This window comes from Hyperolius riggenbachi, chromosome 8 (genome assembly GCF_040937935.1).
Source record: "Hyperolius riggenbachi isolate aHypRig1 chromosome 8, aHypRig1.pri, whole genome shotgun sequence".
NCBI classification, from domain to species: domain Eukaryota; kingdom Metazoa; phylum Chordata; class Amphibia; order Anura; family Hyperoliidae; genus Hyperolius; species Hyperolius riggenbachi.
The window spans coordinates 103891649-103914053 of record NC_090653.1 but is presented as its reverse complement, the minus strand read 5'-3'; the positions used below and the strand labels follow the sequence as shown (position 1 = coordinate 103914053).

Genomic DNA, 22405 nt, shown 5'->3' with positions numbered 1-22405 from the left:
TTGCATGATATCCTACTTTTTTGAGCTTCACCTCTTAATACCACTTCTGCTTCAGTGATTAGAATTGCTTGAAATTGAAACCTTGGTGCATTTTTTTTTATTGAAGGAAGCATCAGATTCTATAGTTTATCACCGTATGTTCAGTTTATATTGTGCCATATTGTTTGGGGTTGTTTTAGGGCCACGTAGGGTCCCATGAATGCTTTGTTAGTGTGTGGAAGAAGTGAACCCGTTTCTGAGGAGTTAATCGGACTACATGATATGTTTATAAGTAATAGAAAAAGGGAGAGTGGTCCGCAACAATGTCTCCCAAAAAAAGCTTAATGTTTGTTTAGGACATATCCTCCAAGCAGGTTAAAAAGTACAAAGCTTTGTACTTTTAACCTGCTTGGAAGATATGTCCTAAATAAACATACCTGCCGACTGCCCCACACCAATGGGAGTGGCCACGGCAGCAGCCCCAGCACTGCCTAACGCCAATTGGCGTCAAGTCCTGGGGCTCTGTTTAGCAGGAGATCGCGTGCAGGCTGCGCGCGCATCTCCTGCTTGGGGGGCGGAGCTCCGCCCTGCCTTCAGTCTCCGAGCGGCAGTCGCCACTCGGGAGACTGTTAGACGGTGTAATCGCCGTCTATTTACATGTACAGAGCTGCCATCGGCAGCAGCGCTGTACTGGGGACAGTCGTGTGACACGGCTGTCCCCTCCATATGCTAGAAGCCTATGACAGCCGATCACTCTGATTGGCTGGCGGAGGGAGGGAGGGTACAGGGGAAGAGAAATAATTTAAAAAAAGGCTCATTTATTAAAAAATAAACTGTGGAGCGATCAGACCCCACCAACAGAAAGCTCTGTTGGTGGGGGGAAAAAGGGGGGGAGAATCACTTGTGTGCTGTGTTGTGCGGCCCTGCAGCTTGGCCTTAAAGCTGCAGTGGCCAATTTAAGTAAAAAATAGCCTGGTCTTTAGGTGGGTTTAACACTGCGGTCCTCAAGTGGTTAAGCTTTTTTGAGAGACATTGTTGGGGGACCACTCTCCCTTTTTCTATTACTTTCATTGGGCCTGGCTGCCTGAGGTCCAGCACTGTCTCCCATAGTGCAGTGGAGCTTCTCTCCTTCTCTCATGTTTATAAGTAGTTGCAATCTACAAATTTCCCCCATAATTAGGACTTTGTAGAACATGTAAAAAAAGAATGCAATGGTTTGCCAATCATGTATACCCTATATTTAAGTGAAAAGAGAGTACAAAAATAACAAAGCAACTTTTGAAACTGTGATACTATTTTCTTTATAAATGCTAATTTTGAATTTGATGCCAGCAACATGTTTGAGAACAGTTGGGATTGCAACCTTGTATCACCTGTTCTCTTAACAACACTCAGTAAACATTATGGAACTAAGGAGACCAACTGCTGTAGTTTTGAAACTGAAAAGAAAGTGAATTTCCTGAAAATGTTTGTATGAAGAGGCCAGTGAGGGTTCAGAAGAACATGATTCCATAGAAGTGTTGAATGAGAAAGTTAGGAGGTGAATCATTTATTTATTGTATTTATAAAGCGCCAACCTATTACGCAGCGCTGGACATTAGTTTAGGTTACAGACAATATTTAGGGGTGACGTACAGCAAAATGACAATGCATGAATACAAGAAAGACCAGATCATGCAGCACAGTATGAGTACAAGGTAATGCTTAGTCACTGGAGGGGAGCATGGAGATTAGGCAAGTTACCGGTAGGTCATGTGGAGGATTGCATGTAAAGAGTGAAGGTGCTGTTGGAACCAATGTGAAATTTTTTGAGACGTCTATGGAGTAATTAACAACCAAAAGGGGTATTAACCGAGAATGAAAGCTTCAGAGGAGCGAGAGAAGAGATGAGTGAAGTAACAATGTTATTAAAATAAGTTAAAGAGAATCTGTACTGTCCGATTTGTTCAATAAAAAAACATACCAATCGAATCATTGTGATCTCCTGGATCCCTCTTTGCCATTTCCGCCGCTCCCCGCTGTGATCCTGGCTTTTAATCACCAGTTTTAGGAAGTGTTTACAAACAAAAAACATGGCCAGGAAGTGCTGTATGTGTGTGTATATGTATACAGTGGAGGAAATAATTATTTGACCCCTCACTGATTTTGTAAGTTTGTCCAATGACAAAGAAATGAAAAGTCTCAGAACAGTATCATTTCAATGGTAGGTTTATTTTAACAGTGGCAGATAGCACATCAAAAGGAAAATCGAAAAAATAACCTTAAATAAAAGATAGCAACTGATTTGCATTTCATTGAGTGAAATAAGTTTTTGAACCCCTACAAACCATTAAGAGTTCTGGCTCCCACAGAGTGGTTAGACACTTCTACTCAATTAGTCACCCTCATTAAGGACACCTGTCTTAATTAGTCACCTGTATAAAAGACACCTGTCCACAGAATCAATCAATCAAGCAGACTCCAAACTCTCCAACATGGGAAAGACCAAAGGGCTGTCCAAGGATGTCAGAGACAAAATTGTAGACCTGCACAAGGCTGGAATGGGCTACAAAACCATTAGCAAGAAGCTGGGAGAGAAGGTGACAACTGTTGGTGCGATTGTTCGAAAATGGAAGGAGCACGAAATGACCATCAATCGACCTCGCTCTGGGGCTCCACGCAAGATCTCACCTCGTGGGGTGTCAATGGTTCTGAGAAAGGTGAAAAAGCATCCTAGAACTACACGGGAGGAGTTAGTGAATGACCTCAAATTAGCAGGGACCACAGTCACCAAGAAAACCATTGGAAACACATTACACCGCAATGGATTAAAATCCTGCAGGGCTCGCAAGGTCCCCCTGCTCAAGAAGGCACATGTGCAGGCCCGTCTGAAGTTTGCCAATGAACACCTGAATGATTCTGCGAGTGACTGGGAGAAGGTGCTGTGGTCTGATGAGACCAAAATAGAGCTCTTTGGCATTAACTCAACTCGCTGTGTTTGGAGGAAGAAAAATGCTGCCTATGACCCCCAAAACACCGTCCCCACCGTCAAGCATGGGGGTGGAAACATTTTGCTTTAGGGGTTTTTTTCTGCTAAGGGCACAGGACAACTTAATCGCATTAACGGGAAAATGGACGGAGCCATGTATTGTGAAATCCTGAACGACAACCTCTTTTCCTCTGCCAGGAAACTGAAAATGGGTCGTGGATGGGTGTTCCAGCACGACAATGACCCAAAACATACAGCAAAGGCAACAAAGGAGTGGCTCAAGAAGAAGCACATTAAGGTCATGGAGTGGCCTAGTCAGTCTCCAGACCTTAATCCAATAGAAAACCTATGGAGGGAGCTCAAGCTCAGAGTTGCACAGAGACAGCCTCGAAACATTAGGGATTTAGGCCTAGTGCACACCGGAGCGTTTCCGCTGCGGTTTGCGATCCGCTTGCGGGTGCGGATCCGCTAGGGTAATGTATTTCAATGGGCTGGTGCACACCAGAGCGGGAGGCGTTTTGCAGAAACGCATACTCCCGGGCTGCTGCAGATTTTGGATTGCGGATGCGTTTCTGCCTCAATGTTAAGTATAGGAAAAACGCAAACCGCTCTGAAAAACGGCACTTCAGAGCGGTTTGCCAGGCGTTTTTTGTTACAGTAGCTGTTCAGTAACAGCTTTACTGTAACAATACATGAAATCTACTACACTAAAAACGCTTCACAAAACCGCAAAATGCTAGCTGAAACGCTACAGAAAAAGAAGAAAAAGCGTTTCAAAATCTGCTAGCATTTTGCGGATCTGCTAGCGGTTTTTGGTGTGCACCAGGCCTTAGAGATGATCTGCAAAGAGGAGTGGACCAACATTCCTCCTAAAATGTGTGCAAACTTGGTCATCAATTACAAGAAACGTTTAACCTCTGTGCTTGCAAACAAGGGTTTTCCCACTAAGTATTAAGTCTTTTATTGTTAGAGGGTTCAAAAACTTATTTCACTCAATGAAATGCAAATCAGTTGCTATCTTTTATTTTAAGGTTATTTTTTCGATGTTCCTTTTGATGTGCTATCTGCCATTGTTAAAATAAACCTACCATTGAAATGATACTGTTCTGAGACCTTTCATTACTTTGTCATTGGACAAACTTACAAAATCAGTGAGGGGTCAAATAATTATATATATGTATATGTATATGTATGTATGTATGTATGTATATGTGTGTATATACATATATATATATATATATATATATATATATATATATATATATATATATATATATATATATATATATATATATAAATATGTTATATATAAATATGTAATATATATATTTATATATATATATATATATATAAATATGTAATATATATATATATATATATGTAATATATATATATTTAGATATATATATATATATATATATATATATATATATATATATATATATATATATATTACATATTTATATATATATTACATATATATATATAATTATATATATATATATATATATATATATATATATATATATATATATATATATATATATATATATATATATATATATATATATATATATATATATATATATATATATATATATATTACATATTTATATATATATTACACATATATATATATATATATATATATATATATATATATATATATATATATATATATATATATATATATATATATATATATATATATATATATATATACATACATACATACATACATACATACATACATACATACATACATACATACATACATACATACATACATACATACATACATACATACATATACATATATATATAATTATTTGACCCCTCACTGATTTTGTAAGTTTGTCCAATGACAAAGAAATGAAAAGTCTCAGAACAGTATCATTTCAATGGTAGGTTTATTTTAACAGTGGCAGATAGCACATCAAAGGGAAAATCGAAAAAAATAACCTTAAATAAAAGATAGCAACTGATTTGCATTTCATTGAGTGAAATAAGTTTTTGAACCCTCTAACAATAAAAGACTTAATACTTAGTGGAAAAACCCTTGTTTGCAAGCACAGAGGTCAAACGTTTCTTGTAATTGATGACCAAGTTTGCACACATTTTAGGAGGAATGTTGGTCCACTCCTCTTTGCAGATCATCTCTAAATCCCTAAGGTTTCGAGGCTGTCTCTGTGCAACTCTGAGCTTGAGCTCCCTCCATAGGTTTTCTATTGGATTAAGGTCCGGAGACTGACTAGGCCACTCCATGACCTTAATGTGCTTCTTCTTGAGCCACTCCTTTGTTGCCTTTGCTGTATGTTTTGGGTCATTGTCTGGAACACCCATCCATGACCCATTTTCAGTTTCCTGGCAGAGGGAAGGAGGTTGTCGTTCAGGATTTCACGATACATGGCTCCATCCATTTTCCCGTTAATGCGATTAAGTTGTCCTGTGCCCTTAGCAGAAAAACACCCCCAAAGCAAAATGTTTCCACCCCCATGCTTGATGGTGGGGACGGTGTTTTGGGGGTCATAGGCAGCATTTTTCTTCCTCCAAACACAGCGAGTTGAGTTAATGCCAAAGAGCTCTATTTTGGTCTCATCAGACCACAGCACCTTCTCCCAGTCACTCACAGAATCATTCAGGTGTTCATTGGCAAACTTTAGACGGGCCTACACATGTGCCTTCTTGAGCAGGGGGACCTTGCGAGCCCTGCAGGATTTTAATCCATTGCGGTGTAATGTGTTTCCAATGGTTTTCTTGGTGACTGTGGTCCCTGCTAATTTGAGGTCATTCACTAACTCCTCCCGTGTAGTTCTAGGATGCTTTTTCACCTTTCTCAGAACCATTGACACCCCACGAGGTGAGATCTTGCATGGAGCCCCAGAGCGAGGTCGATTGATGGTCATTTTGTGCTCCTTCCATTTTCGAACAATCGCACCAACAGTTGTCACCTTCTCTCCCAGCCTCTTGCTAATGGTTTTGTAGCCCATTCCAGCCTTGTGCAGGTCTACAATTTTGTCTCTGACATCCTTGGACAGCTCTTTGGTCTTTCCCATGTTGGAGAGTTTAAAGTCTGCTTGATTGATTGATTCTGTGGACAGGTGTCTTTTATACAGGTGACTAGTTAAGACAGGTGTCCTTAATGAGGGTGACTAATTGAGTAGAAGTGTCTAACCACTCTGTGGGAGCCAGAACTCTTAATGGTTGGTAGGGGTTCAAAAACTTATTTCACTCAATGAAATGCAAATCAGTTGCTATCTTTTATTTAAGGTTATTTTTTCGATTTTCCTTTTGATGTGCTATCTGCCACTGTTAAAATAAACCTACCATTGAAATGATACTGTTCTGAGACTTTTCATTTCTTTGTCATTGGACAAACTTACAAAATCAGTGAGGGGTCAAATAATTATTTCCTCCACTGTATATATATATATATATATATATATATATATATATATATATATATATATATATATATATATATATATATATATATATATATATATATATATATATATATATATATATATATATATATATATATATATATTATATATATATATATATATATATATATATATATATATATATACATATATATATATATATATATATATATATATATATATATACATATAGTGTGTGTGTGTGTATATATGTATATATGTGTGTGTGTGTATATATGTGTATATATATATATATATATATATATATGTATATATATATACACACACAGGATCTTCTCAAAAAATTAGCATATTGTGATAAAGTTCATTATTTTCTGTAATGTACTGATAAACATTAGACTTTCATATATTTTAGATTCAAATACACACAACTGAAGTAGTTCAAGCCTTTTATTGTTTTAATATTGATGATTTTGGCATACAGCTCATGAAAACCCCAATTTCCTATCTCAAAAAATTAGCATATTTCATCCGACCAATAAAAGAAAAGTGGTTTTAAAACAAGAAAAGTCAACCTTCAAATAATTATGTTCAGTTATGCACTCAATACTTGGTCTGGAATCCTTTTGCAGAAATGACTGCTTCAATGCGGCGTGGCATGGAGGCAATCAGCCTGTGGCACTGCTTAGGTGTTATGGAGGCCCAGGATGCTTCGCTAGCGGCCTTAAGCTCATGCAGAGTGTTGGGTCTTGCGTCTCTCAACTCTCTCTTCACAATATCCCACAGATTCTCTATGGGGTTCAGGTCAGGAGAGTTGGCAGGCCAATTGAGCACAGTAATACCATGGTTAGTAAACCATTTACCAGTGGTTTTGGCACTGTGAGCAGGTGCCAGGTCCTGCTGAAAAATGAAATCTTCATCTCCATAAAGATTTTCAGCAGAATTGGAGCTGAAGCAAGTTGATACTTTGAGTCACATGATCTCCATTGTAAATTGTATTTGTAATGCAAGAAGATAACACCCCATCACAAAAAGCACCTGATATTCTAATTACAAAATATATCTATTTTTTATTAAAATATTAAATGTTTTAGCACTTTTATTTTATTTTTGTTTAATGGGATTCAATATTTGAAATCAGAAGAAAGCTGTATTTGTCCTGACTCCTGCCCATCACCTCTCAATTTATTGATAGAAGGGATGCCTAGGTGTTAGAAAACCTCAGTGGCCCCTTCAGATATCAGTATTAGGTAGTGCTGTGAGTTTCCTAGATAGCAGCATTAGGTATCAATGTCTGTAACCCCCTCTTTCTCCCAGAAAACTGTATTAGGCAGCTATGTGTGCCACTCAGATATCAGTATTCGGTAGCCATGTGACTCTTCTCCCCCCCCCCCTTTCCCCTTTATAGCAGTATTAGGTAGCTATGTATGACCCCCAGATGGTACTGGAAGGTAGCACTGTGATGGACAGTTGTTACTCACATTTCCAGTATGCTCCACTCACCGTTGTGCATCTCCATCGTAGGCCAAAATATCAAGGGTCAAGCACACAGGGCCTGATGGAGTTGCCTTGTGGGTTGTGGTTTATTCACCTTTGCATTTCTATAGGATTGTTCACTGGGGCGTTGTACATCAAAGGAGGTGGTAGGGGGTTGTAAAATCAGGAAGAAATTAGTTATGTGTGAATTTGCTAAAGCTACAGAAGCATCTCCCTAAAGCAGACAGGCTGATTATCTAAAGCTGATTACCCCTCCAATGACACAGAAAGATAGATCACAGTGACGTCCCTGATGACGAGCATTCCCCAATCCATCTTTTCGTGAGCGGGTACACACAATGTCACGCTTTGGCATATGACAGGCGGAAATGAAAGTTAAAGCAATCGCAGGTACTTTGAGAAGGGGTCGTCTGGGATCCGCCATGACCGTCATTGATTCTGCGCATTGCCAAACATCGTTTGTGTAATTGCGAGCCTGTACCCGTCGGAAAAATCGTTTAGTGGATACAGGCCTTTACATAGCATCTTATGCTTAGAGTTTCTAACTTGCCATTTTATGCTTAAAAATCAACTGTAGGGAGGCTGTCATGTTTTGTTTTCCTTTTGTGCAATACCAGTTGCCTGGCAACCCTGCTGATCTATGTGGATGCAATAGTGTCTGAATAACACCAGAAACAAACCTGCAGCTATTCTTTTCAGTTTCAACATTGTCGGGAAAAAAATGATCTGCTGCATGCTTGTTTAGGGGCTATGGCTAAAAGGATTAGAGGCAAAGGATCAGAAGGACAGCTAGGCAACAAAAAACATGGCAGCCTCCCTACAGTTTTCTTTTACAGTAGCTAACATGGCATCTTATGCTTTGAGTATGTTACATGGCATCTTATGCTTGGAGTTTGTAACATGGCATCTTATGCTTGGAGTATGTAACATGGCATCTTATGCTTGCAGTATGTAACATGGCATCTTATGCTTGGAGCAGGTAACATGGCATCTTATGCTTGAAGTATGTAACATGCAGGGGCGCCTTTACCTGCTGTCATTACAAGCAGGTGCTTGGAGCGGCATGAAGGGAGGGGGGCGCGCTGCTGTGGAGGGGGCTGCGTGCGGCTGGTCGCCGCTCTTAAAATCAGCTGCGCTTGTTGGCGGCGGCGCTCGTGGTTTATTTACACCACGTGGTGCTCTCTCTGCCTCTGCCGCTTCTATGACGCCCCCCCGCCCAGGCCCAGCCAATAGAATCTCGGTGGAGAGTCCCGACTCCCGCCCACTGCACTCCACCTCCTCCAAATCTCCTTGCCCGCCCACCGCTCCTCTCCCTAGCAGCAGTCGCAGTTTGTTTACTGCGTGTGCGACCGCCGCCTCTAACTCCGCCCCCCGCCTGAAGCCAGCGTGACTCTCCTGGCTGGCGCCGGCGCTGCATGCCTGAGGGGACAGGGAGCTTGCACCACGAGCATGACTACTGTGTCTGTGCCCCCTGCTGAGCCCCCCCTTGGCATGTGTTCTGCTCTCTCTCTCCCCCTTCTCCTCCCGGACCCCCAAACAAGTGGCTGCATGCTGAGGCAGCTAAGGTAAGTGAGCCCATACTAGTAGGCTAAAGACAGTTGTGATGATGTGATCACTGCTGTATCAATAAAAAAAAGTGGACCTGAACTCTTACACAGGACAGAAGGAACATGTGGAGAAATGCACCCTGTATGTATTTAGATTTAGCCTGTTTCATTCCCCCTCATTTATTAGTAATCACAAGTTGTAATTTGATCCTCCCTGTGTTACCTGACTGCCATGCCACCACAGCAGATAAGCTCATTGTAAAGCACAGGATGTTAACAATATGTATGCCTCCATGAAAGCAGGAAGTAGAACAAGTGATGATTTATTTTAAGATTTGTATCAGCTGTAACAAAGAAATGTTGTTGTTTAAAGTCCAGAGACAAGCAGCGTCTTTGGTACAATACTTACCGTAGGCTTCCTTAAACACGTTAGGGCTGATCGTTCCTTGCCATTTCCCTGGGTGACTCCAGTCACCCATAATTGTCCCCGAAAGCCTGGCCGAGTTGCGCTCAGTCACACATGTGCGGCCCTTCCAGGTGCGCTTCTGTCCCTGGGCACGATCTGTGCTTGCGCAGTACAAGTACAGGGACGGGAGCACGCCTGGCGAACCACACATGCGTGATGGAGTGCAGCCAGGCTTTCGGGGACAACTGCAGGTGACAGAAGTCACCCAGGGAGATGGCGAGGGACGAGCAGCCTTTATCATTATAGTATAATATTGTGTGTGTGTGTGTGTGTGTGTGTGTGTGTGTGTGTGTGTGTGGGGGGAGGGGGGTTCATGTGGCTGAAGGGGGGGGGGCGCCACAGGTTTTCTCGCCTGGAGTGACAAAATGGCTAGAGGCGCCCCTGGTAACATGGCATCTTATGCTTGGAGCATGTAACATGGCATCTTAAGCTTGGAGCATGTAACATGGCATCTTATGCTTGCAATATGTAACATGGCATCTTATGCTTGGAGTATGTAACATGGCATCTAATGCTTGTAGTATGTAACATGGCATCTTATGCTTGGAGCATGTAACATGGTATCTTATGTTTGGAGCATGTAACATGGCATCTTATGTTTGGAGCATGTAACATGGCATCTTATGTTTGGAGCATGTAACATGGCATCTTATGCTTGCAGTATGTAACATAGCATCTTATGCTTGCAGTATGTAACATGGCATCTTATGCTTGCAGTATGTAACATGGCATCTTATGCTTGCAGTATGTAACATGGCATCTTATGCTTGTAGTATGTAACATGGCATCTTATGCTTGCAGTATGTAACATGGCATCTTATGCTTGCAGTATGTAACATGGCATCTTATGCTTGGAGTATGTAACATGGCATCTTATGCTTGCAGTATGTAACATGGCATCTTATGCTTGTAGTATGTAACATGGCATCTTATGCTTGCAGTATGTAACATGGCATCTTATGCTTGGAGTATGTAACATGGCATCTTATGCTTGCAGTATGTAACATGGCATCTTATGCTTGTAGTATGTAACATGGCATCTTATGCTTGCAGTATGTAACATGGCATCTTATGCTTGCAGTATGTAACAAGGCATCTTATACTGTGAGCAGTGCACTGGGGGAAGAGGTTTGAGTTCACATTCACTTTCAAAAAATATGGGCTATAAAACTTTTGATCAGTGCATCAATGTATATCATTCAGTCCATTAACATTTTAATTTCAGCACTTTCCTAGGCACAGGTCCTTTTGGGGCCTTGGTGATGAATTTTCTTCTGTTTGTAATAAAAGTGTAAATGTTCTTCAGGGTTTCCAGCTACCTGCCATTGTTTGAGCACCTTTTCAATCTCATTTCACAAAAAGCTCCAGTGAATAGGCACAAGCTATAAGGACGTTTAGCTGTAGGCACTGCAGTAATCTCTTGCAGAGGAGATCCTATTATTGAAATACTAATGCTTGCCCTCTATTATTTTAAAGGAAGCTTCACAAATTGCTCCATTTTAGCTAATTACATTTTTAACATATTTTTAATGTAATAGGTTATACTTAGCCACCTTCATGCATCCCTGTGGAAGAATATGCACTGAAAGACATGGTAGACGCAGATTCACAAGTTGCTGCGATAAATGATTTGATCCTTTCCATCACCTCCGATGGGTCCCAACAGATTATTTTTTTAACAAGTGCCGCGCATTTTAATATATATGTTAAATTGATTTCACACTCATTGCACCCCACGAGTGCCTAAAGACTTAGTTAAAGGGCAGCTCTCTGCAAATCCTGAAAAAAAGGATTAGAGGGAACCTGTCACGACAGCAATATGGGAGCTACTAATGCTTAAAGGAAACCTGAGGTGAGAGTGATATGGAGGCTGACATATTTATTTCCTTGTAAACCATGCCAGTTGCTTGGCTGTCCTGTTGATCTTCTGGCATATGTAGTGTCTGAGTCAAAACCCTGGAACAAGCATACGGCTAATCCAGTAAAAGCTGAGTCAGAGTATCTGAGCTGCTGCATGCTTGTTCCGGGTCTATGGCTAAAAGTATTAGAAACACAGGACCAACAGGATGCCAGGCAACTGGTATTGTTTAAAAGGAAATAAATATGGCAGCTTCCATTTCACTCTCACCTTCGGGTTCCCTTTAATTTGTTTCTTATTCAGGTGCATCCCTGAATTGATGCAGTGCATTAGGTACAACAGTTCTCATGCTGGCAACAAATGAAGGAGTGAGCGTGATATACAGTGACTGCCTCCGACATGTAAGGTGACCTTTACTCAGAGTCTATTGTAGGTCATACACCATGCAATATTTTGAATCCATGCAATGAAATGTTTGACTTGAGAAATTTGTAGGGCAGTACTTTTATTGATTATGCGGGTTAAGGAGTGTCTTACGACATACTGCAGCCCCACAGAAGTGGGGAGCCTGGGAGGGCCTGTTTTCTCCACATCTCACAGATTAGTAGTGTTGGAATTCTTCACCATGTGCTTCAGAACCTGAGCACTTGCATTCAGCACGGAACAGCAGGACGGGTGCGTTTGATTTAGCTCCAAGGAGGATGAAGTATCTACGTTAAAGGACAATTGAAGTGAGAGGGATATGGAGCCTGCCATATTTATTTCCTTTTAAATACCAGTCGCCTGTCAACCCTGCTGGTCTGTTTGCCTGCAGTAGTGTCAGAGTCACAACAGAAACAAGCATGCAGCTAAACTTGTCAGCTCTGCCAATAATGTCAGAAACACCTGATATGCTGCATGCTTGTTCAGGGTCTATGGCTAAAAGTAGTAGTGGCAGAGGATCAGCAGGATAGCTCAGAGACTGGTATTGCTTAAAAGGAAATAAATATGGCAGCCTCCATATCCCTCTCACTTTAGTTGCCCTTTAAATGAAATGCACCCCATCCTGCTGTTCCATGCTGGAATGGTGCTCAATGCATGTTATGGAGTTCCAAACCACCTGGTGCTGAAATCAAACACCAACACTTCAGATTAGCGCTGTGGAGAGCTTGCCTACTCGAATGTCGTGCAGCCCTCTCTACTCTGCAGCCTCGCAATGTTATACCTTTACTCTATGCGGCCCCTAGTGTCTGTCACATGACAGGCATCAGGAGCAGCAGGAGCAGATTTATACATTGTGCCTGGGGAAATTATACATATTGTTTTAATTCGATCTTCAGAAATATTGAAACATACAAGAGCCAAAGCAGGAACTTCTCCACACTTGCGGGATTACATGCCAGAAAAACAAAGTAACAATGGTTGCTATGCAGGAATGCTCTTTAGCATCTTACACTTGCTTTTAACAACCTCCTCCTTTTGGGTACCTTCAACTCTTGCGTGTTTTGTCTCTTTGCTTTTTATACTACATTGAAATCAATGGCTACTGTAAAAAAACAAAAACTCAAGTTAAAATGCTTTGCACAATGCACTATTGTGCAGCAAAAAGCTTGCGGGGACTCCTGCGATTCCCGCAGATGCTAGTGTGATAACACCCTAATGCAACAGATTTGCACATGCATTTAGTTATCTCGGTGTTTGATGGCATTACCTAATTCCCATACATCCCCAGCGGAAACCCGTTCTGAACCGCATGCATGTTGCATGGAGAGAATAGGAATATATCCTAGATTGGGGCTCTACATGGTGCCTGACCACTCCTTCTCCTCTTCAGATTCACAGAAGATATACCAAGGAGTTTTGATGATTGAGGACCCTAGCTCACTGGCACGTTGCCGTAAGCAATTTTACCACAAGAGGCTGCTAAGTCAATGAAAGCCTATGTAGTTTTTTTCACTTTCATAGTGATATGATGCGACGCAAGATGGAAGTGTAGATTTCACCGCAATGCCATTGCAAAGTCTGAAGTTTGTTACTGCATGAGCCACGCCTACTACACAGATCATGCAGCAATGCGTGTCAATGGCGACACAGTCTATGTAAACATAGGAGTGCGGCGCTGACCATTGGGAATCCCAGTGACAACTTCCTGCCCAGCAGAGAGTACATTATTGAGCTGGGCGCGAGCCTATGGTTATGACCCTGTGGTGATGCAGTGGCAGGCTCCCCTGCCGTGTGATCACTGCATCGCTATAGTGATAAACCTGGCCTGAGGAGTCTGTTAAGAGATTCCAATCCTGGATAAGAAATTCCATAGGATCAATATTATTAATTTCTACAAAAGAGTCAGCAATAGAGAAAGGTTGGGTGACTTCCAAAATGTGGGTATTGTTAGTCTGGCATCTATTAAGATATGATAGTAATAAGATTTTTTTTTTGGGTTCAAAATCAGACCTTACCCTGAAGAGAGAGAAGCCTGAGGATTCTATCAAGGCTTCACTTGGTGATCTGAATCACCCAGTTTCTGGGCGTGGTCCCCATCCACAGCGGGTCTGGGCAGCTTGTCTTCTTGTATCATATCGCTAATCTTCAGGGGGGCCATATTCACCTACAAGGAACATCAGACCAGCAAAGGAAGCCTCAAAAGGATACTGATGCTTCCCTCTCTTTAGGTAAGTTTCTTATTTTGTACCCGCGCTTCGGCTCGGGTACACTTTAAATTATTTAAAGGGAACCTAAACTGAGAGGGATATGGATGCTTCCTTTTAAACAATATCAGTTGCCTGGCAGTACTGCTGATCTCTTTGCTGCAGTAGTATCTGGGTCTCACACCTGAAATAAGCACGCAGCTAATCCAGTCTGACTTCAGTTGGGTCTGTGTCTAAAAGTATAAGAGACACAGGATCAGCAGGAGTCAGGCAACTGGTATTATTTTAATAGGAAAAATCCATACCCTTCTCAGTTTAGGTTCCCTTTAAGAGGCATAGGGACCAATACCAGCAAGAGCACCCTTTTAAATGACCATTTATCATTTGGGGGAAAAAAGGTAAGTAGGGTTGTCTTGTCTTTTCCAGATGTGTCAACATAGATTAGAGATTTCTCTCATTGAGAACCAGCTCTGTTCTATGCCCTGTGAAGCTACCTGTATCGCCTTTGGTTCTGTGTAGGGATGATCAAGGAGATACAAAAAATTCTGACTTGATATAGGATTATGTAAATTCTGCATGCAAGTACGTTATATGCAGCTTAACCACTTGAGGACCGCAGTGTTAAATCCCCCTAAAGACCAGGCCATTTTTTATTAAATTGGCCACTGCAGCTTTAAGGCCAAGCTGCAGGGCCACACGACACAGCACATGAGTGATTCCCCCCCCCCCTTTCTCCCCACCAACAGAGCTCTCTGTTGGTGGGGTTTGATCGCCCCCCAGATGTATGTTTATTTTTGGTGTGTGTTTAATAAAAAAGGTGTTGTTGTTTTTTTAACTATTTATACACCGCCCTCCCTCCCCCCGCAAGCCAATCCCTGTGGTCAGCTGTCATAGGCTTCAGTTTGAGAGACTGACAGCTAAGGGCATGGAGTGAAAAAACGTGTTCTGCTCTCGCACCATTGTTATATTGACTTCATGTGTCCACCACACAGATACGGACTCATACACACTTTGGAATTTGTACACTGTCCCTGCTCCCTAGGGTTCGTAAAAAACATCTGTCTCACACTGCAGCTAAGTTCTGATGACTCCATGTACAACCTAAAAAACAAAGGAGTCACATTTTGAAAAAAAAAAGTTGTAGACTTTCCCTTTTCAGCAATCACTTCAAAAGGATTCCTAGATTCTTATTACACACACAGCCTAATGACCTTATGGCCTCTAATTACTTTTACAACACAATGGAGTGGAGAATGGAGATTTATGTTTTACTCTTGCTGCTTCATTGAGAGCTTGTTGTCTCAATGAAATCCAAGATCCCGTAATAACAGTATCAATTAGTGACATTCTGAATGTTTTGCCAAAGTTAAAGCAAATTAATACTATATCTTATGTTCAGCATGCCATTGTTGTTCCTCCATATAGCATGTGCTCTCATATAGTAAAATAATAAGGCTGTATGTGTATGTCACGGACGGTTGCGGGGCCACAGACGCGTCCTGGAACCGCCCGTGAAGAAAAAGCGATCGCACTCGATTCTCTGCATCGATTGCGATTCAGATCAATAGAATCTGGATTGGTTGTGTAGGGGCTACCTGTAGCAACCTGGAGTTTCTCTTCCTCCCAGCTGTCACGGAACAGCCGGAAGGAACGTCGGCGAATCTGGCAGATTCGCTGTCGACTTTCCGATGTCTTGGTCGGATTTGCCAGTCATTGCAGCGAGCAGAACTGACAGTCCTGGTTTTTTAAAATGCAAGTTTTTTTTCTCCTCTGCCTAACTTAGATGCATGATGTCTTTTGATGTGTTAATTAGCCTGGGTCAGGCCTGTGTTCAGGAGGCTAGTGTTTACTTTTCATTACCTCAGATAGACGTCAATAGGCTCACCAAATGGTGAGTCTATTCAAAGCACTGCTTCCCACAGACTGGCCGGAGCCATATAGACAGAATAAGAAAGCATGGAGTTTAGGATTTTGAGCATGTTTAAAGGTGCCCATACACTCGTCAGATTGGCAGCAGATAGATAAGAAATGCATCTGATGATCTATCTGATGCGTTTTTAGAACATTTTTTACCAGGATAGAATTCCAATAGATTTCAGTTTGAAATCTATTGAAATTCGATCTGATGGCATTTTTTTGCCATCAGATTTCCATTAAGGCCAATGCAAACTGATAAGCAATCTCATCAGATCGACCTAAATTTTCCACCCTGCAAGTTCGATGGAAATCCATCGAAATCGATCGAAATCGGCCGTCGATCGGTCGATTGGCCAACCGATTTGCAATCGATCGATCGGGATCGATCGGTCGGCCAGAAAATCGGCTGAGTGTATGGGCTGCTTAAGCAATACCGTTCAGGTTAGAAATGTGGAAGTTATATCATTCTGCTGGTCCGGATCTTGTGAGATTTTTGATATTAAATTGGGGCCACTGGCATAACCAGAACTCGGGGGATTCCACTGTTTTTTAACCGGGCATGCAAACATGCCCAAGTTTGGTATCATATGAACTGGCATAGTCTGAGAAATATAAATATGTGATGGTCATGTGTGTGCGGAAAGCGGAAGCCGAGATATGACAAAAGTCATATTTGATGGGCATAGAGCACCCAGCCAGGGAGCTCACCGCCCCTGTCCAACTCCTGGGCTGTACTTGAGGCTCCACCCAAAGATGTGCATTCTTCAAAAGTGGTTGTGAGGGACTCCTCCCGCAGTCCTCCAAATTCCACCTTCACGAGAACACGCTGCCAGCCAGGGGACCATGTGGTTGGCGGCCATCTTGTCTGAACTGAAACAAAGGACATTTTCCATTTTGCTTGGATTTTAAATTAAGCTGAAACAAAGGACTTTACCAAGGACTTTATGATTCTTCCCACAAAAGGACATATTTCCATGAAACTAAGTATTTTTTCTCCCTTTCTTTTTTTTTCATATTGGCTATTACTGTTTCAGTAATTGTTGATTTTAATAATTGTCTGTATATATTAATTATTTATATTGCCCGTGAATAAAAGACTTTACCAAAGTCATTCACTGTTCCGCTACCCTATTATTCAGCATACACAGGAACTGAACTCAGACTTCTGAAGAGACGATACTATTGTTATTAGCCGGACAGAATAGAGTGTGTTAACCGTTTTTATTTGCAGGTCGAGAAATAACCAGTTAGTGAGTTCCTCTGTCTCAGAAAACAGAGGTGGTGGCAGTTATACCCTGAAATAGTGTGTAAAGTTGTAATTGCCATACCTCACAGGCTCCCTTCTGGTCGGGCTGCTGCCCAAGTTCCGTCGTTTTCCGTGCACCGAGTGCGACCACAGCTTGCATGATTGGTGTGCTGAAACCGAGTGGAAGGCAATTTGCGGTCTGACCACTAGGGCTCCTGTGACAGTGTATTTATGTACTAGGAGCAGAGCTGCAACCAAGGGGCTGGAATCTGGAGGAAGCCCAGTGTAAGTAGATCTAGGGGTAGCATAGATTGCCTGACGTTTGCTTTAAGTCTAGGTGTTTTTATCTGCATAGGGAAAACACATTGGTCCTAAGTTTTCCTGTGCAGAAAGTGAGGGGGGTGGGGGGTCCCATCCAAAGTTTTGCGGGGGGCCCCAGCCAAAGTTTCGCAGGCGAGCCCAGTGATGTCTAGTTACGCCCCTGGGTGAGAGGGATATGGAGGCTGCCATATTTATTTCCTTGTAAACAATGCCAATTGCCTGGCAGCCATGGTGATCTTCTGTCATAAGTAGTGTCTGAGTCAAAACTCTGGAACAAGCAATATGGTTAATCCAGTAAAACCTGAGTCAGCTGACTCGGAGTCCTTGATCTGCTGCATGCTTGTTCAGGGTCTATGGCTAAATGTTTTAGAGAAACCGGATTAGGAGGACAGCAAGGCAACTGGTATTGTTTGAAAGGAAATAAATATGGCAGCCTCCATATACCTCTCACCTCGGGTAACCTTTTAAAAAAAGGGACAATTAAATTAAACTTTGGTGGGACTTGATTGGTCCATTTTCAAGCTGCATATGTTTACATACAAAATGTACACAATCCTGCTTCAACTCAGATTTATTTGCATCTCATTGAACATCCCTATTGCTGTGAAAGTCTTTCAGAAAGACTAGTCAGGAACTAGAAGTTTAAGAAATACCGTAGTAAAAAAAACACTTTTGCACCACATGCATTCTAAATTACTAAAAAAGGTAAGCCATTCATTAGACTGTATGGAAATGAGGGACAGTGAATTGGTGTTCTATAAATAAGGAATGTGAAGTAAGGTAAAGTTATTCTATTTCAGTACCTAGAGCCATAGCAAGTCCTGCCATGCACTGAGGAGGAACAAAAGTCCGAAACATGCTGTCTGTATGTTGGGTTTATATGGCTCTGTAAAATTTATAGGCTATGGGCTTGCTATATACCAGTGGTTCTAGATGTAAGCCTGGCTTTAGGGCATAAAGAGATAATTTGCATATTCAGTACTGATGCATTGTGGGAACCCACAGTTGCTCACTTAAAGCTGAATTATCGCAAATACCTTCTGTTTTAAGAAGGCGAATTACACTAAGTTTACACTTAATTAGTTGGTACGCGTTTTTTTTCTTTTCCATAGCAGTGCATTTTGAAAAATATTTCAGTTAAAATGCGTTAAGTGTGAACCGTGCCATAGGAAAACATGGGCATTACGTTGAAAATCAGTTGTCCTTTCAGTTATAACTGAGAGCAACTGATTAAGTGTAAACGGGGCCTAAGCATAGCGTTTTAGTAGGAGGGCTTTTCGGTCTCTTTTAGTCCACTGTACTTTCCTAGTGGTTCTAGGTCACGCCAAGCTGCTCAGGTAGTATGTAGTACCTAGTCAAATGACACTTCATGAAGTTCTGACTTAAATAAGCATTCTATATAATGGCTTCCCATGGGAAAGGTCAAGGTCGAAATAACTATTGGATTGCCTTTGGCTTGAATACAAACACTTGAACTACTGCATGGATAACCAAAGTTGGTGCTGAGTAATTTTTTCAAGAGCTGCATAGGCTTCTGCAATATTTATGTTCAACCGTGACAATACCATCCAGAGAAATCGGCTTTTAATTAAGTAGAAAGAAATCAGGCAAGTATTATGTTAAATTATTAAGCAAAGCCAATTAGACGGTGTAATTCTCCACAACTGGGTGTTTTATGATGCCTGTGCGGAACTGCACCTTTAAACAATCTAAATGATTATTTGAACTTGTAATGTTACTATGGTGACAGAATACTTGAGGCACATTTTTACGATGCTTATCTAATTCCTTTTGTGATCATACTGAGTTTGCAATCTTGAACCTACAGGCAGACTGTGGCCTACTGTTTTATTTATTTATATAGGTACTTGGCAAGTCGGGGGTGTTTCAATGAATGTCTCAGTGGTGGAACAATTAGGATTGGAAAGCAATTTAATCATCATGAGGTGAAGAATGCATCTTCCCATGGGAAGAGCGTTCTGTGTATAAAAAGAAATCATGAACATTTTTCCTACCACAGATCTAGGAACTGCAAACTGGTTTATTTAGCATCATTGTTTCACGCAAACAAGGCTTTTTATGTGGAATAGCTGCTAGCTGGGGAATGTGGAAACTACTTTTGTATAATGGGCAATGGAAAATTCGGTTGATTATTTACCTCTCTTCCCACCCTTTATTTTACCTAAAGCTGACAGCCAAGATTTTGTTTCCTGGCCATCGTGTACATGCAAAAGGGGTGCCATGTTAATTTGGGAGCAGAAATTTTGCCGCTAGTAGAATACTGGTAACATTGCAAATATTCCACTAATAAGCTGAATCTAATTATGATACTTAAATATCTATCATTTTTACCAATGTTTTACTATCGCCTAACCAGACCCAATTTTCACTTGAACTCTCCATTTATCGATCCCCTAAACTGATACATAAACCTAACTAATCACCTCAACATATGACTAACCCTAACCAACTCCTCAGTGGCGTAGCTAAGGTGCTGCAGGTCCCAGTGCATGTTTTACATTTGCCCCCCCCCCCCAAACATTCTTTACATAACCATTCATATGGCGCCACAATATCTGCCAATGAATTCCACAATGGGAGAGGTGTAAGCCACCGTTTAATGATTGCCTCTATTCAAAGCCTATATAGAAGTAATCATTACCAGCATAGCACCATTGAAAAGCTATTACTGCAGTTGAGGAAGGACCCGTAGTAAGCCCCTCTGCATTCCCTATTGCTACGCCACTGCAACTCCCCCAACTGATGCCTAACCCTAACTAGCCCCCCAACTTATTTCTAAACATAACCAAGCTTCCCAACCCATGACTAACCCTAACAGACTCAACCCCCAACTTATGCCTAACCTAAACAGACCCCCCCCCCCCCCCAAACCTACGCCTAAACAAATACTAAACATAGCAGGAGTAAGAGGCGCCACAGTAGTTTGGGTGCCGCCAAATTTGCCGATGTTAGTGTCCTCAATTAGCAGTTACAAGTGATAAGTTGGGTGCCTCTGGTGGGTGATAAGATAATGGGTGCTGGGTACCACCCACTATACGAACTGCGGCTACAATAGCAGATAATCACGGCTGTTAACATGGGAGGCTATGGCATGCCTAAATTACTATGATGCCTCCAGTGCCCAAATTAACTGCTTAGTCCCCCTCTTCATTCAATAAAAAAACCTTAATATAATAAGACAATCGCGCTATAATCTCACAGTCCTTTTTAGATGAAGACAACCTCCAGGGATCCCCAGATCTGTTCATCCAAATCCACTGCGTTAACACTTTAAGAGACAAAAAAAGAGTTCCATAGCGTAATACTGTAAGGCTCAAAGAATCTCCTTCACCAACAATATACACCAGGTGGATTCCTCTCCCCATTTACAATCACCAAGTGAGTATAAGGCTCCCCCCCAAATAGCCCGCACTCACCCAGTCAACCTCTTCGCTAAGAGGTATATATAAATGCTCAGGGCGGGTCACAGCATTTCCTTCAATAATCAGCTTTGCATACAGGAAGGGGGGGGAGGTCCGTTACAGACCTCAATAATCCAACCACTAGGACTAAAATGAATTAAAATAGTAAAGTACAGTTTAATAAGTATAAAGGCCAGCAGTATTGCACTTACAGAACGTAAGAAGTAATAAGCATGTAACAAGTAGTGTTCCCGGGACACCACTCTCAATGCCTCCACCACCGCCCGTTCATAGCAAGCCAAGGCACGCTGCCACAGATGGATCCCTCTCCTCGCTCCTTTCAGACCTTTATTTTTTGTGTTGCTATATAGACTAGATAAAGAAATAATGTTCTATGTTCAGTGCGGGGAAGCTTTTCAGTGCAGACAAATGTATTTAAGAAAATTATAAATTACATTTTATTACAGATATTTCATAAATTCTCCATGAAGATTCTGAAAGGAACTCCCTCTTTTCTGGCAGTCATTTTTGACATGTGCTTATGATGATGTTTTGCAGGATCAGACCTACAAGTCTGTGCCACAAAATCTACAACCTGCTGCTCCAAGAAGATGGAGGAGAGGTATCAGGTGGCATCCCGTGTGAACATGGAGCAGCTTATCCAGACTGCTAGCGCTAAGCTGAAGTTCCTGATCATTCAGAATGCAGCCATATTCCAAGGTAAATTCCCCTATGCGAACATGTGACCTTTACCATTCCATGAAATCATTCCTTTCATTTCACTCAAATCTTCTCAAAAATTGGGTTAAATTTAATTGCTCTCTTACTATCTCCTAATTTGCTTACCTCATGATTTACCCCTGACATCTGCCTTATGAACACAATGAGTGAGCGAGAGAGAGAGACTGGCACTAGATGCTGCTGGGAAATGACAAGGCACTACTGGATTCTGAACATACAATTACGGTACGTGCTCCTAGAGAAATGCAGGTTCAATGTAGTTATGACAGAGAAGTTCCTACAAAGGACACACATTCTTCCTGCAGGATACCGGCAAGCTATTTGAAATTTTTTTTTTTTTTTGGGGGGGGGGGGAGGGGTATTGAGGACAACCAGTTGGGACAGAAAGCGGTGCCAAGGGAATGCAGAG

At 41.5% G+C, this 22405-nt stretch overlaps 1 protein-coding gene across 3 annotated transcripts in view; it reads left to right on the top strand.

The window, feature by feature from the left end:
- Nucleotides 1-22405, top strand: part of GPC3 (glypican 3) — a 662823-nt gene that overhangs the window by 58005 nt on the left and 582413 nt on the right. For all 3 annotated transcript variants that reach the window (XM_068250947.1, XM_068250949.1, XM_068250948.1), the window contains exon 2: nucleotides 21814-21975. In XM_068250947.1, the coding sequence (XP_068107048.1) occupies nucleotides 21814-21975 (162 nt within the window). The remainder of the gene's footprint in view (nucleotides 1-21813; nucleotides 21976-22405) is intronic.